This window comes from Diaphorina citri, unplaced genomic scaffold (genome assembly GCF_000475195.1).
Source record: "Diaphorina citri unplaced genomic scaffold, Diaci psyllid genome assembly version 1.1 scaffold765, whole genome shotgun sequence".
Lineage (NCBI taxonomy): Eukaryota > Metazoa > Arthropoda > Insecta > Hemiptera > Psyllidae > Diaphorina > Diaphorina citri.
Window position 1 is genome coordinate 125833 of NW_007378198.1, and position 14976 is coordinate 140808.

General features: G+C 36.7%; 1 protein-coding gene across 2 annotated transcripts; it reads right to left on the minus strand.

Annotated features, from left to right (window-relative positions):
- Nucleotides 1–705: 705 nt before the first annotated feature.
- LOC103511909 (neprilysin-1-like) lies at nt 706–12299 on the minus strand. Of its 2 annotated transcripts, XM_026825526.1 has the most exons (7): nt 11922–12299; nt 10910–11092; nt 4353–4515; nt 2586–2705; nt 1615–1767; nt 1322–1365; nt 706–1116 (listed from the first exon to the last, which is right to left on the minus strand). In XM_026825526.1, exons 1-7 carry the CDS (start codon nt 12084–12086, stop codon nt 844–846), a joined length of 1101 nt encoding a protein of 366 aa, XP_026681327.1. In that variant the 5' UTR covers nt 12087–12299; the 3' UTR covers nt 706–843. The 2 variants fall into 2 exon arrangements, with proteins under 2 accessions (XP_026681327.1, XP_017300671.1); XM_017445182.2 differs by lacking the exon at nt 1322–1365 and having other exon boundaries at nt 1571–1767.
- Between the last annotated feature and the right edge of the window lie 2677 nt (nt 12300–14976).

Below are 14976 nucleotides of genomic sequence, written 5' to 3' on the forward strand. Positions count from 1 at the left end.
CAGTAGTTTTCTAGCCTCACGTGTGTTTTCCAGGTACTTAAGTGGTTATGTTATTTCTCTGGCAAGGACTTGAGTTAAAAAGTCAAATAAGGTCTCATTATCATCCTTGAATAAAGCGCAAGTTTTCCTGAAATATGGAGATCTCTGCGCCAAAATTTTCTCGGAAGAAAACCGCGTGTTTCGTAACGTAAAAATCGGACATAGTAACGTAATTTTTTTTCAAACTTAAAAAAAAAAAAAAAAAAAAAAAAAAAAAAAAAAAAAAAAAAAACTTGAAAAAAAAAAAAAAAACAAAAACAAAACAAAAAAAAAAACAAATCAAAACTGAACTTTGGAATCCGGGTCTTATCAAAATATTCGGATCAAAAATTTGTTCTCTGGCTCGTGGTTTTAACGAAAACAGATTATCGATTGAAATGAAGAAATTTTGACCTAAAAACTGACACAAGGTCTGTGATTTTTTAAAAAGTAGTTTTTTGAACTTTTCTCGGAAACGAAGCCGAAGTTAGGAAAATGACAGAGCCTTGTTGGAAATGATGAGATCTACCTACCCTGAGCCGTTGTCAGTATTTTTCTGGCGCACCCTGTATTTAAAAAAAGTGTCACCTAAAGGGGAAAAATAGTTGTGATTTTGAATGTATATAATAAAATGGGTAGGTATATAAGAGCATTAAATAGAAGGTATAAGGTTGTTACTAAATAAAATAAAATTTGTTTGATTGTCTGGAGTCAATGTACATTACTTACAAGTTATAAAATTTGCACATCATAAGTAGTTCTCATATAAAATTCAAATCATGGTTTATCTAAAACACTCAAGGAGCATTGGATCCTACTCCTAATTTACCACACGGAACATTTGGCCACAGGATTCATGCGAGTCCCAAGGGGGCAGTTGTAGGCCTCTGAAAAGTCGCGGGAATTGGACAAAGGGCCCAATATTCGGAATTTTCCTGGTGGATGATTGGCAGAGCGAACTTTAGTCAGGGCGTCCTCAGGTCTCATCTGTCCACACCAGATCTGTGCGTAGTTGAGGAAGAAGAGCTGATTGTGCGTCAAGTTTAGTCCGGGCAACAGGGGTTCCGCACCGTACGCCGCTACCCACTTTCTGTACGCCTGAAATGTTCATAATCAGAAAACAAATTTAGAAGAAAAACTCTCCTAAGTAAAAACAAGTAACAAGTGACCCCCACTCCGATGTCATGTTGGATCTTATAGAAGCCGTACAGACGGGCATGGCAGAGGTTTAGTTCTGGCACTGGTTGGATACATAATAATTATAGTATACCGGTAAGAATAGTTGTTTGTATAATCTACTTACTCGGAAGGACTGCTTGAGGCCTCCGTTGTCTGCTATATTCTCGCCTTGAAAGGTTTGGATCCAAACTCTGTAATTAACGAAGAAAAGTTAAAAAGATAGAACATGGTGGAGAGGCTTTGTTCACAGTCGACCCATGGATCTTATAGAAGCCGTACAGACGGGCATGGCAGAGGTTTAGTTCTGGCACTGGTTGGATACATAATAATTATAGTATACCGGTAAGAATAGTTGTTTGTATAATCTACTTACTCGGAAGGACTGCTTGAGGCCTCCGTTGTCTGCTATATTCTCGCCTTGTGTCATTCTTCCGTTGATATGCATATCTACCTCGTCCAGTTTGTACCGAGAATATTGGTCTATCATACATTGTGCTCGCTCTCGGAACGCCCGTATCGTGGCGTTATTCCACCACTCTATCATGTTCCCATCCTTGTCAAACTGGCGACCTGGAGATTAGACGATATACCTTTGGGTGAAAATCATAAATGAAGGGTCGATTCTTCTGTAAAAGTTGTGAAAAATCCAAAGTCAAAACCCCGAAAAAGTAACCTTGAAAAGTCGAAAATTCAGAGTTGTGACGTCACGATCACGATATAAGATTTCTCCACGAAATTTCGCTAGGTAGAATCCTCTGCTCTTTTACTCTTTACTCTTTGTGTGAGAAAATGTGAAAAAAATCCCCCAAAAACCAGTTTTTTGGATTTTTGGCTTTATGGTTCTCTGGACAAAATTTGCACCACCATTTTCGTGTTCCTGGTAAAAAGACCTTTCATTTGATATATAGGTCGAATCATAAAAGAAATCATACATCAAAAGAAATCAAAATCCCAGTCTCATTGAAAACCAACAAAAATTTAATGATAGAACTTGGTGGAGAGGTTTTGTGAATAGTCGACCTGTTCCACCAAACAGAACGACTTAGGATATGTATGTATATAGGTCGACCAGGTTTGGATAAGTCTCTATGGGGACAGACGACACCGAAGCGAATACAATAGTCCGTCCCTTATACCTTTTTATTACTATTGTAATAATAAAGGAAGGACGGACTGGGTCAATGTTTTTCGGCTCTGTGCTTGGAGTTCGAGGTGCACTCAGTGGAAACAATTGAGTAGCTACATCAATCGGGTAGCGATCAGTGGCGACGGAGACATTACCAGTGTAAAGAGATGGTTGAAATTGATTGCAAAGGGGTAAAAAGGCTCTGCTTTACCACAAGTAAATCATGATTGATCTATCAAGAATCATAATGTAATCATTTTACCTTTATCGTCAAATCCATGTGTTATCTCATGTCCTATGACAACTCCGATACCTCCAAAGTTCAAGGATTTGGGAAAACTCTGACTGTAAAACAAAGGCTGGAGAATACCGGCTGGTAGAACTGAAAAAAATCCAACACAGATCATTTACTTTAGTGTCTTGAATAATAATAATAATAATAATAATAATAATAATAATAATAATAATAATAATAATAATAATAATAATAATAATAATAATAATAATAATAATAATAATAATAATAATAATAATAATAATAATAATAATAATAATAATAATAATAATAATAATAATAATAATAATAATAATAATAATAATAATAATAATAATAATAATAATAATAATAATAATAATAATAATAATAATAATAATAATAATAATAATAATAATAATAATAATAATAATAATAATAATAATAATAATAATAATAATAATAATAATAATAATAATAATAATAATAATAATAATAATAATAATAATAATAATAATAATAATAATAATAATAATAATAATAATAATAATAATAATGATAATAATAATAAAGTCAGAATGCATGATAAAAAAATGGAATGAAAATATCTAAATTTGAAAATAGGTATAGTTACCTATGCTGATATTGAAAAATAGTGATAACAAAATGCGTAGATAGGTAGGTACCTATTAATTGAATTTGAGCCCCTAACTCTAATCCCTATGGTGATAAGCTCACAGCGTGTCGTACGATATTGGTAGATGACGTCATCACGGGACGTACATTGTTGCCGCTATGTATGATATCGGCGTGTTTGAGACTCTCATGTTCCGAGAGCTATATCTCGCGATCTAGTGAACGCATTTTCTTCGTGTTAATCTCAATATTTTTTTTTTTTTAATTTTTATAGTTTTTTCTGAGATAATAAAAAAAAATCATGAGAATCACCAATTTGAGGTACCGGGAAAGCATACAAAATTTAACCGCTCTACTGTGTGATATTTTGTATATCAAGTAGCAACGTATACACATACATATGTATGTATCTAGAGACCATCGACTAAAAGACATTTTTTTTTTTTTTTTTTTTTTAATCACGGGACCCTAAAAAAAATATACTAGAAAGATGCGGTTTTCACCATTGGATTCCTTATTTTTTGTAGGTACTGGGAAAAATCGGAAAATCCCGAAATTCCATAACTACGTAGTAGTGCTTAATATAAATAAATGAATATTTGTTTGTGTGTGTGTTTGTTCGAACTTTATGCCTGGCCAAACCGCTCATCCGATTGCTATGAAACTCTGTGAACTTATTGCTTGCACTCCCGTGAAGGTTATAGGCTATTTTCCGGTTCGTTTTTGTTAAGCTACGCCGAGCAAGACCACTAAATGGATGAGTGACATGAACGGCTATGCTTTATTGCCTTAAGGATTTACTTCGCTCCGGATTTCGGCTGGTAAAAAATAAAATAAATAAAAATTAATAACGGGGCGTATTACGATTCGTCTCAAAGAGATAAAAACAAAAACCTTCCCCTGTTTTTCTAACTTTGCTGAGATATTAAAATCCTTTTTACACGCATTTCCTTGCGTGTAAAAAGCATAAATATGTGAAACTGGAACTTTTTATTCTTTTTTCCCCCTACTTGAGCTTGAGATTCAAGCTTGAATAAGATACTCAGATTTGACGTACCGATTTCGTTTTTGTTGGGGTTATAGATCCCCCTACTTGAGCTTGAGATTCAAGCTTGAATAAGATACTCAGATTTGACGTACCGATTTCGTTTTTGTTGGGGTTATAGAATGCATTGACAATGGCTGGATCTGTAGTCCACTGGTCCTTGTTGACAGGCTGACGTAGCTTCTGTAGGTTCTGATAGGCGTCAAACTTGAGTAGATTGAAGATGTTCTCTAGGAAATGATCTTTCGTTATGTTGAGCTAGAGGAAAAGCCATTTGTAAATTTTATTTGCAGCGAAAATAAAAACCTCACAATATTATATACCAATTTAAAAGGGGTACCAAATATTGTGAAACTTGTAGGTACCAAGCAAAGTTGCCCTCTGAAAGCAACAAAGTGGTCCACTTTTTTTCTCTCTTCTTCTTTTCATATATACATATACAAGTATTTTTAAATGTATGGGACAATGTTATCTTCAAGGTATGTACCTAACTTGAGATGTCATCATTTGAAGTGAACATTTCAATTCAATATGTTTATTTAATGTTTATAAATTTGACAAAAAATTATAAAACACAAGTCTTGATAATATCTTAGAACTACATAGGAAAGTGATAGGTAAAAGTAAGAAAACAGACAAAACTTAACTACACAACAACATAGGGCTGCTCCGGCGCAGCGATACCGGACACGTAAGTGCCGCGACATCAGACGGGCGGATGCCCACCGCGTCCATACTCATGGGCACGCAGAACACCCGACCCACCCAACACCACAACACAGAGGTACACAGCATCGCCGCACAACAACACCCCAAGATAGTCTCAAGCTTATACATATGAAAAAATCATGGCATTAACACGACCTACAAGAGAACTTATTCAACCTGGTTAAATTGAAACTCAGATATGCTGAAACATGCATTCTTTTTCAAATGATCTGTTAAGAGAGATTTAAATCGGTTTGTGGGCAACTCTCTAATTTCTCGGGGGATTGTATTAAACAAAGTGACAGCGTAATAATTAGGTCCATTGCGGGCATTATTTACCCGATGTATTGGAAGTACAAGTACTAGGTTTTCTTTGTTCCTGGTATCATAGGTATGTACCTCAGTGAATGATAGAATACTGAGACAGGTTGTTTTTAACATGCATGACACACTGTAATATGTATAGGCTAGGAAGAGTTAGTATACCTAGCTTTACAAATGATGGTTTGGCATGGCTATTGTAGGGTAATTTATCCAATACACGTACAGCTCTTTTTTGTAATACAAATAATTGCTCGCTATGCGTTGAATGACCCCACAAAAGCACGCCGTATGATAACAACGAATGGAAAAGGCCGTAATAGGCGCTCAACAAAGTAGATGGGGAGACTTCGTTCCGAAGTCGAGACAAAAGAAAGAGGCGACTTGCCAGTTTTTGAGCCACAGAGTTAATATGGATTTGCCAATTGAAATGGGGATCTAAAAGAAAACCCAGTAACTTCACATGAGGAGGATTTTCAGGGAAGCTCACATGACGGAGAGAAAATAAAATGTGGTTAGTTTTATTTTGGTTAAGAAGTGACCGGTTTGAAGCAAACCATTCCTGTGCCCCGTCCAACACAAGCCAACTCTTAGCAAGAACAGAGTCCTCACTATCACCCTGTATAAATAACGTAGAGTCATCTGCAAACAACATAGCTTCCGCGCCCACAGGTAAGTTCACACCGGGAGATCATTTATATATAATAGAAATAGAAGTGGTCCCAAAATTGAACCAGTTGGGATTCCAGTAGTTACATTTCTAGGGTCTGATAAATGTAAATGCAATTTCTTTGTGCATGTTATTATGTCACAACTTTGGTGCTCACTGCAGCATTGTAGGATTTTTTCCCAATATCTCAATGATCCTATCATCCAGTTTATACCTACCATGCTGGCACCGGTCGCTATGCACATTTTTTACATGTCATAGCTACTCATTTTCCTCACGAGGCTGAGTGGGCCCCGCAACAGCCAGTCACGGAATCAATAAATTATCTGCATGACACAAATTTCTTGATCCCGCCGGGAATCGAACCCGGGTCTCCCGCGTGCAAGGCGAGTGCAGGGACCACTACGCCATGGGAGTAGGCAACTTTGAAGAGTCATTGAACTCGAAATTTGGTTGAACTTTATGGGTCCTTCCCTCCAGATAAGAGGTCAAAAGTTTTATGCTCACAGAATCAAACCTGTAGGTAATGTTTCAACTTTCCCAGAAAAATGTCATGATTCAAACGCACGGCTAAGATCGCACATGGTTGCGTGAAGGTAAGTTCTTTCATTAAATGTCTGAGAGATGAATCTAGAGAAAAAGTTGACTGCATCGGTCGTTGAAAGGGACTTACGAAAACCAAACTGATTCTGGGAAAACAAGTTGAAATAGGATAAGAAGGCTATAATTTGGTCGAACCCGGGTCTCCCGCGTGCAAGGCGAGGGTCTCCCGTGTGCAAGGCGAGATAGGGTCTGATAAATTATCTCCCAGTTGAACTTTATGGGTCCTTCCCACGTACAGACCATGGGCTAAAAACGACTTTTTTGAATCAGGGGACCCCAAAACGGATATTTCCACCCATTTCCCGATTTTGAAAATTTGGACCGATTGCAATACAAACCTGTAATGTTTCAACTTTCCCAGAAAAATGTCATGACTCAAACATTCAAACGCACGGCTAAGATCGCACATGGTTGCGTGAAGGTAAGTTCTTTCATTAAATGTCTGAGAGATGAATCTAGAGAAAAAGTTAACTTGATAAGATAACGAAAATTAGCTGACTGACCTCATAGCCATATGCAAAACGGCGGTTTACGTCGTTTGGCGAAAGAAAATTTCGGAAAAGTCGTACCATTTTCTAGTAGTACAGGAAAAACCACTTTCGGGATCATAAAACTCAACTGATTGGCAATAAGGTATACGAAAATTAGCTGACTGACCTCCAGGCAATGTGCAAAACAGCGGTTTACAAGGTTTGGTGAAAGAAAATTTCGGAAAAGTCGTACCATTTTCTAGTAGTACAGGAAAAACCACTTTCGGGATCATAAAACTCAACTGATTGGCAATAAGGTATACGAAAATTAGCTGACTGACCTCCAGGCAATATGCAAAACAGCGGTTTACAAGGTTTGGTGAAAGAAAATTTCGGAAAAGTCGTACCATTTTCCAGTAGTACAGGAATCGTACTCCTTATTGCCAATCAGTTCAACTGATTAATTTGTTCAGCAATGACCTTCTCAAAGATTTTTCCTAGAATAGGGAGAATAGAGATCGGTCTAAAGTTGGACGGGTCATTAATATCACCCCTTTTATGCACCGGAAGGATAAGCCCATGCTTGAGACTATCTAGAAATACACCTGTAGTTAGACATTTATTGATGAGTTTTGTTAAGACAGGTAAAATGAGATCTTCAATTATTAGGACGATATCTAAATTAAGCCCATAAAGGTCTTTGCCCTTCTTATTAGGAAGTGAACGAATTATGTCACGAAGTGTAGAGTCCGAGATCTGGCAGAAATAAAAGTTCTCGTCAACATGACTCACGTCTAATTTTGTCACAAGAGATAGAGGGCTACTGGAAGTAGGTGGAATATTATTAACAATATTAAGGGGTGCATAGCTAAAATTATTGTCAAACTCGTTAGGTGTAAGAGAGCTAGCTTTCATCATATTCTGTTTTTCGGAGTTTTTTTAATTATATTCCACATGGCTTTATTAGGGTTTTTGAATTTGCCCCTATGATCAGAAATTATTTGGAAAACATGTCATTGAGGCAATAAATACAGGGTGCCCCAGAAAAACACTGACAACGGCTCAGGGTATGTAGATCTCATCATTTCCAACAAGGTTCTGTGAGTCAGTCCTAACTTCGTTTCGTTTCTGAGAAAAGTCCAAAAAACCACTTTTTAAAAAATCACGGACCTTGTGTCAGTTTTTAGGTCTTTTTTTCATTATAATCTTGATAAGTTTGATAGGTATACCTAAAAAACTGATTACACAAAATTCAACTGATTGGCCATAAGGAGTGCGAAAATTAGCTGACTGACCTCATAGCCATATGCAAAACGGCGGTTTACGTCGTTTGGCGAAAGAAAATTTCGGAAAAGTCGTACCATTTTCTAGTAGTACAGGAAAAACCACTTTCGGGATCATAAAACTCAACTGATTGGCAATAAGGTATACGAAAATTAGCTGACTGACCTCAAGGCCATATGCAAAACGGCGGTTTACGTCGTTTGGCGAAAGAAAATTTCGGAAAAGTCGTACCATCGTAAACCGCCGTTTTGCATATGGCCTTATAGGTATACCTATACCTAAAAAACTGATTACACAAAATTCAACTGATTGGCCATAAGGAGTGCGAAAATTAGCTGACTGACCTTAAGGCCATATGCAAAACGGCGGTTTACGTCGTTTGGCGAAAGAAAATTTCGGAAAAGTCGTACCATTTTCCAGTAGTACAGGAAAAACCACTTTCGGGATCATAAAACTCAACTGATTGGCAATAAGGCTCCGGAATTCAGCTAGTCAGTTTATAAGGTCTATTGTGAAGAGAAAACTTTACTTATACATACATTATTGTATACATTATTTCAACTCTACTCACCGTCGACTTGTTTTCTCTAGTATCTTTCCCATTTCCATAAAGTAAGGCGTTGAATAGCTGACCAGAGATTCATTGCTATCAATTTTGATGGTAAGGAAGGATGACAGATATTGGAGCCAGTTGAACTGAGGCACCAGATCTTGAAGTTGCTGCAGAGTTAGCTTATGATACCAGTAGGCATTGTCATGTCGATCTACCTCGGTAAGAGTCGCCTGTTACACAATAAAATCATACAGAAAAGCGTTGTTTTCTACTTGCGTACTGCAGTATTAGTTGCGTACAAAATTTTCAGGTAAATAACTACTTGCGTGCTAAAGATATAGTTTTGATTCACCCTAAATAATAAAAAAAAAATACCTGCTTCCCTTTTTTTAAAAATAAGCACAAGTAAATACTTTTTTGATTTGAAATTTTGGGTCGAAAAAACCTTGGGTCGATAAACCTTTTTTTAATCGATTTTGAGCGCATCTGTCATTCACCGATCTTTAGTATGCAAGTATTACTGTCTACCTGTAAATATAGTACCTACGCATTACGCAAGTAGTACACCCGGGTACCTACTCTGGTTGTTTAGATGTTCTTCCACCAATGGTTGAATCACCAAATGTAGGAAATTAATTTCAATCCCTGATTTGTGCTCCAAATAGATCCCACTAGTGACTCAAAAATGAAATTTAGAATATCGGTCCTGATTTAACAAATACAAAATTTCAAGGTAGGTAGGTACTAAATTCACACTGTCGAAAATTTAAGAGGAGAACTTTATGAACACAGTGTATAGGTACTTTATTAGATGTACATAAGTACTTACATTAGCGAGTTGTATCTCAAACTTGACTACATCTAACAGCTCTGTGGCAGCTGTCTTACTGTCTGCTCCTAGCAAGACGCAAGTATTACTGTCTACCTGTAAATATAGTACGCATTACGCAAGTAGTACACCCGGGTACCTACTCTGGTTGTTTAGATGTTCTTCCACCAATAGTTGAATCACCAAATGTAGGAAATTAATTTCAATCCCTGATTTGTGCTCCAAATAGATCCCACTAGTGACTCAAAAATGAAATTTAGACATTATAATCGCTGAACTGTTTTTGTTAAAACTACAAGCCAAAGCACAAAATTTAATCCGAATACACCTGAGACGATTTCCTCATTATAATCGCTGAACTGTTTTTGTTAAAACTACAAGCCAAAGCACAAAATTTAATCCGAATACACCTGAGACGATTTCCAAAGTTCGGTTTTGATACGTTTTTTTTTTTTTTAAGCTCGAAAAAAATTTACGTCGTCAACTCGTCATGTCTGATTTTTACGTTACGAAACACGCGATTTTTGTCGGAGGAAATTTTAAATTCCTGTCCAGCACTAAAGTCCAGCAACAATATCGTGGAAAAATATTGGGATGCACGTGGTAGAATGACCTAATGGCCAAGTTCCCGACATTTGAAAACAACAACAAAAACAACGGTCAGTAGTTTTCTAGCATCACATGTGTTTTTCAGGTAGTCAAGTGGTTATTTCTCCGGGAAGTACGTGAGTTAAAAAAGCAAAAAGGTCTCATTCTGATCCTTGAATAAAGCGCAAGTTTTCCTGAAAGATGGAGACCTCTGCTCCAAAATTTCCTCGGACAAAAACTGTGTGTTTCGTAACGTAAAAATCGGACATGACGACGTAAAAATTGGACATTCGAGCATTCAAAATTTTGTGCTCTGGCTCGTGGTTTTAACAAAAACAGTTTATCGATTAAAATGAAAAAGTTATGACCTAAAATCTGACCCAAGGTTTGTGATTTTTTAAAAATTGTTTTTTTTTTTTTTTTTTTTTTTTTTTTTTTAATATCCCCACAGAAGGTGGGGCACAAAACACAGAGGTGGTTTTTTGGACATTTCTCGGAAACGAAGCTGAAGTTAGGAAAATGAGCCTATCTTGAATTGTTGGAAATGATGAGATCTACCTACCCTGAGCCGTTGTCGGTGTTTTTCTGACGCACCCTGTATACTGTCACTACTAGGTATGTCTTACATTCAAATACTCCTTAGTAAGTTCCACAGGATTAGTTAGAGTTTCCGGATAGCCTATCCTCTCCATCATGGCGTTTGCTTTCTCCTTAGCCACACTTCGTGTGTCGTTGTCCATCCAATGGTTCTCATCTAGTAACTCGTTGAATGCTTCTCTTAGGGATTTGATCATCTCGGATGCTGTTTCCTAAAAATCCATTGCTAGTATTAGAACATAATTGAGATATCATAAACCCCTGACCCTAATTCTAGGTAAATCTTTTAAATTTGTCCAAATTGAAATAGGCACCAAGTTAAACAAAACAATTATGGATATGAAAGGACATTGTTGTTAAAGTCTCTGCTTAGGGCTTAGGCAAAAAAAAATCTAAGTGAGGTCTACAGTTCACAAAACCACTAGTAATAAATGTATATACATATAGGTACATTTATTATTCATATATGTATTTAGGTAAATCTTTTAAATTTGTCCAAATTGAAATAGGCACCAAGTTAAATGGATATGAAAGGACATTGTTGTTAAAGTCTCAGCTTAGGGCTTAGGCAAAAAAATCTAAGTGAGGTCTACAGTTCACAAAACCACTAGTAATAAATGTATATACATATAGGTACATTTATTATTCATATATGTATGTTTACATACGTATACATTTTAAGGTACCTATATATAAAAGTACCTATATATAAAAGAAGTATATATAAACCTAGCAAGACCGCCACATCCGTCATATAACGGTGATACGCGAGGAGCGCAGCATCACTTTTACCCTTGAGGAAATAATCCCGACTTGGCAATCCCAACGCCATCTGATCAATCTAAACACACAAACATCATTCAAATACACCGAGCTCGGTAAAAAATAACCATTAGGTACCTAAGTATATATAAAAGTACCTATATATAAATCTACCTATATATAAAAGAAGAAAAAGCATCAATTAATTACCTTGCTCTCTTGATTGAAATTGTCCCGTATAAACAAAGATCCGACAGCCAAAAAGCATCAATTAATTACCTTGCTCTCTTGATTGAAATTGTCCCGTATAAACAAAGATCCGACAGCCATTCCCATTTTCTTGTTGGTCCACTCGACACAATCCCGCCATCTTGCTTTTTCACTCTGAACACCCAATAGTATTCGCTTGAATTCAATCTTTTTCTCCTGGAATTCACCAATCATGTGAGACCCGACTGTAGCTAGCACCAGCTTCCATAGCGCGTAGTTGTGAATTACCCTGAGAAAATCAATCTTTGCTATAGCTCGCTCATTTGTTTTTAAACTCAATACCTATCAAACGTCAAGAGTTCCAAGTAGATTTTAGAACTTAGAAACATACGGAGTGTTCGAAAAGTCTCGGAACCCCTGAATATTTTTTGAACGGCTACAGGTGAGAATCTGGAATTTGGGTTAGTGTTCTATTTTTGAAATTCATTTTTTTTTTTTTAGTAGTAGTAGTTATAGTAGTTACCAAATTTCGGCCAGAGTCAAGGTCAGCCCCACGGGGGCCTACTTCGAAATCTTAAATGAAAACCCCCTAATTGTAATACATCATTTAGAATTTCAATTCTAATGGCTTCTGGGGGATGAAAATGGATGACGCTCCCTATTACTGCATAGTTATCAAACTAAAAACATAATAAACATATACGAAACTCAAAATGTTGGTCGAGAGCGGAACTTTTCTCTCTCGCAGTCTCTGCACTCTGTGTATTTCTTATGGAGATTTTAGCGATCAAAAATTGATCATATCTCAGGATCGGTTTAGATTTTCGCAAAATCCTTTCTTATTGCACACCTAGACCAACCATAAAAGGAATATTTCTACCAAATTTCAGCTTTCTAGGTGTTGGGTGTTGTGGTTCTCGAGATAGAGCGATCAGTGTGTGAACTGTGAAATGTGAATGGATCTTGTTCTTATAATATAAGAAGATATAAGATAAGATTTAGTTGAGATTTTCATTTTGAGAGATGGAAAAATTAACGAATTTTGGAATTTTTCTTTTCCTTCTATTGATTCCAAAATAAATCGAATTGAAAAATACCGGTAAATTTTGTATCCTGACATCAGAACATACACATATACTTACGATGACGTCATAGCAAAGCTCGCTGGCAGGCGACACTAGAGCTGTTAGTGCTTTGTACCGTGACGTCACCATTGTTTAAACTTTTTGTTTGGAACGGCAAATAAAAATTAATTTCTCAGCTTTTAAATATTCTTTTTCGTCGTATTGAGTTCTATTCTGTTCAAGTAAAGGTGGAAACATACCTAGTACCCTCACGTCACGTGCTCTCATGTGATGTCACACCCAGTCTCACCTCACGTGATATCATGTGTCGAAACACACAAGTATCACGCCCAATCGTCAGTTGTTAATCAGGCTCTGAACAGTACTTACCAGAGGAAACAATAAAATATCAAACATTCATAGATTCATACCTCATGGGTATCAACTTACGTCACGCCGGGATGTGGTTGTCTGGAGTTTGTAGTACGTGATATCAACGCGTGCGCCCCACGGTGTGAGCGTGCGGTATCGTGAACGAAATCGCTTTTTTATTTATTTATTTATTTACAATATAAACGGTTTCCCTTTACTATCTAATATAAATCAACAACCTAACTATCAAAAACGTAAGAACCGGGGACGCAACTCGGATGACCTTTTTTGAATTGGGACCCAAATCGGACGATTTGGGATTCTCGGACTCATCTGGTGTTCTTCCAAAAATAGGAAATTAATTTTGATCGGTGATTTGTGCTTGACAGAGGTCCAGACAAAAAATCAATTCAGAAACATCCATTTTCATCCCCCAGAAGCCATTAGAATTGAAATTCTAAATGATGTATTACAATTAGGGGGTTTTCATTTAAGATTTCGAAGTTGGCCCCCGTGGGGCTGACCTTGACTCTGGCCGAAATTTGGTAACTACTATAACTACTACTACTAAAAAAAAAAAAAAAATGAATTTCAAAAATAGAACACTAACCCAAATTCCAGATTCTCACCTGTAGCCGTTCAAAAAATATTCAGGGGTTCTTGGAACCCCTGAATATTTACAGTCATTTGAAAAGTGGTGCAAAGCAAAATACTTGGCACCACATCATTATTTCCTGGGAAATTAATACAAAAAAAATAGTAAGTTGTGCACAGAATACACCTGTATTGCATTATCCTGTACCTAGGGACCCTAGGGTCTATTCAGGAATAAACCAACCATTAAAAAAAAACCCTTTGATGTTTAGAATATGGTTAGCTAAGAAAAATGTTTTTTTGCAAAAATATCAATACTTTTTTATGTCCTTTTCAGTACTTTTAAAGCAGAAAGGTGAAATCTGGTGTGAACATCACACGACTTTCCTGATCCTATTGAATGATGCTTAGTTGGGTGTTGTATTATTTTTTTCTTGTACGTCATTTTCCACTACGACTTTTTCTCCAATGAGGCCACACCCTTTTAAAGCAGAAAGGTGAAATCTGGTGTGAACATCACACGACTTTCCTGATCCTATTGAATGATGCTTAGTTGGGTGTTGTATTATTGTAACTTTTACAATATCTCTAACCGTTTAGTCAGTATCGCTGAAAACCGCCAAAAAACGGTCGAAAACCGCCAAAAAGCGGTCAAAATACCGCCAACCACAGCACCTATTTTAACCAAACGTTTTGTGTTGCATCCTTGTCAAATTTGTGGAGTACGTACCAAATTTCAAGTCTCTAGCTCATACCGTCCCCGAGATATTATTGAATTACACCGAAAACTGCCAAAAAGCGGCCGAAATCCCGAAATGCCGCCAAGCGTTGCATCGATCTTAACCAAAAGTTTCGTGTCGTATCCTTGTCACATTTGACAGTTTCATACCAAATTTCAAGTCTCTAGCTCTTACCGTTCTCGAGATATTTTGTTTACAGACAGACAAAAGGACAGACACACACGGACCAATGGCTGAAACTTTGTATTTAGGCTCTAGGGACCTCAAAACGTGTTTTGGCACTAAAAACTGACCAGAACCCGATTACATTACTTTCCTTTTCCTTCCTATAGGATAAGGAAAGTAAAAATGTAT

Coding starts and splice junctions, on each gene's coding strand:
- LOC103511909 (XM_026825526.1), bottom strand. CDS start 12,086: ATGATTGGTGAATTCCAGGAGAAAAAGATTGAATTCAAGCGAATACTA. Junction 4,516..10,909: donor TTACTAAGGAGTATTTGAAT/GTAAGACATACC, acceptor CTTTTCCTCTAG/CTCAACATAACGAAAGATCA. Junction 2,706..4,352: donor CCCCAACAAAAACGAAATCG/GTACGTCAAATC, acceptor GATTTTTTTCAG/TTCTACCAGCCGGTATTCTC.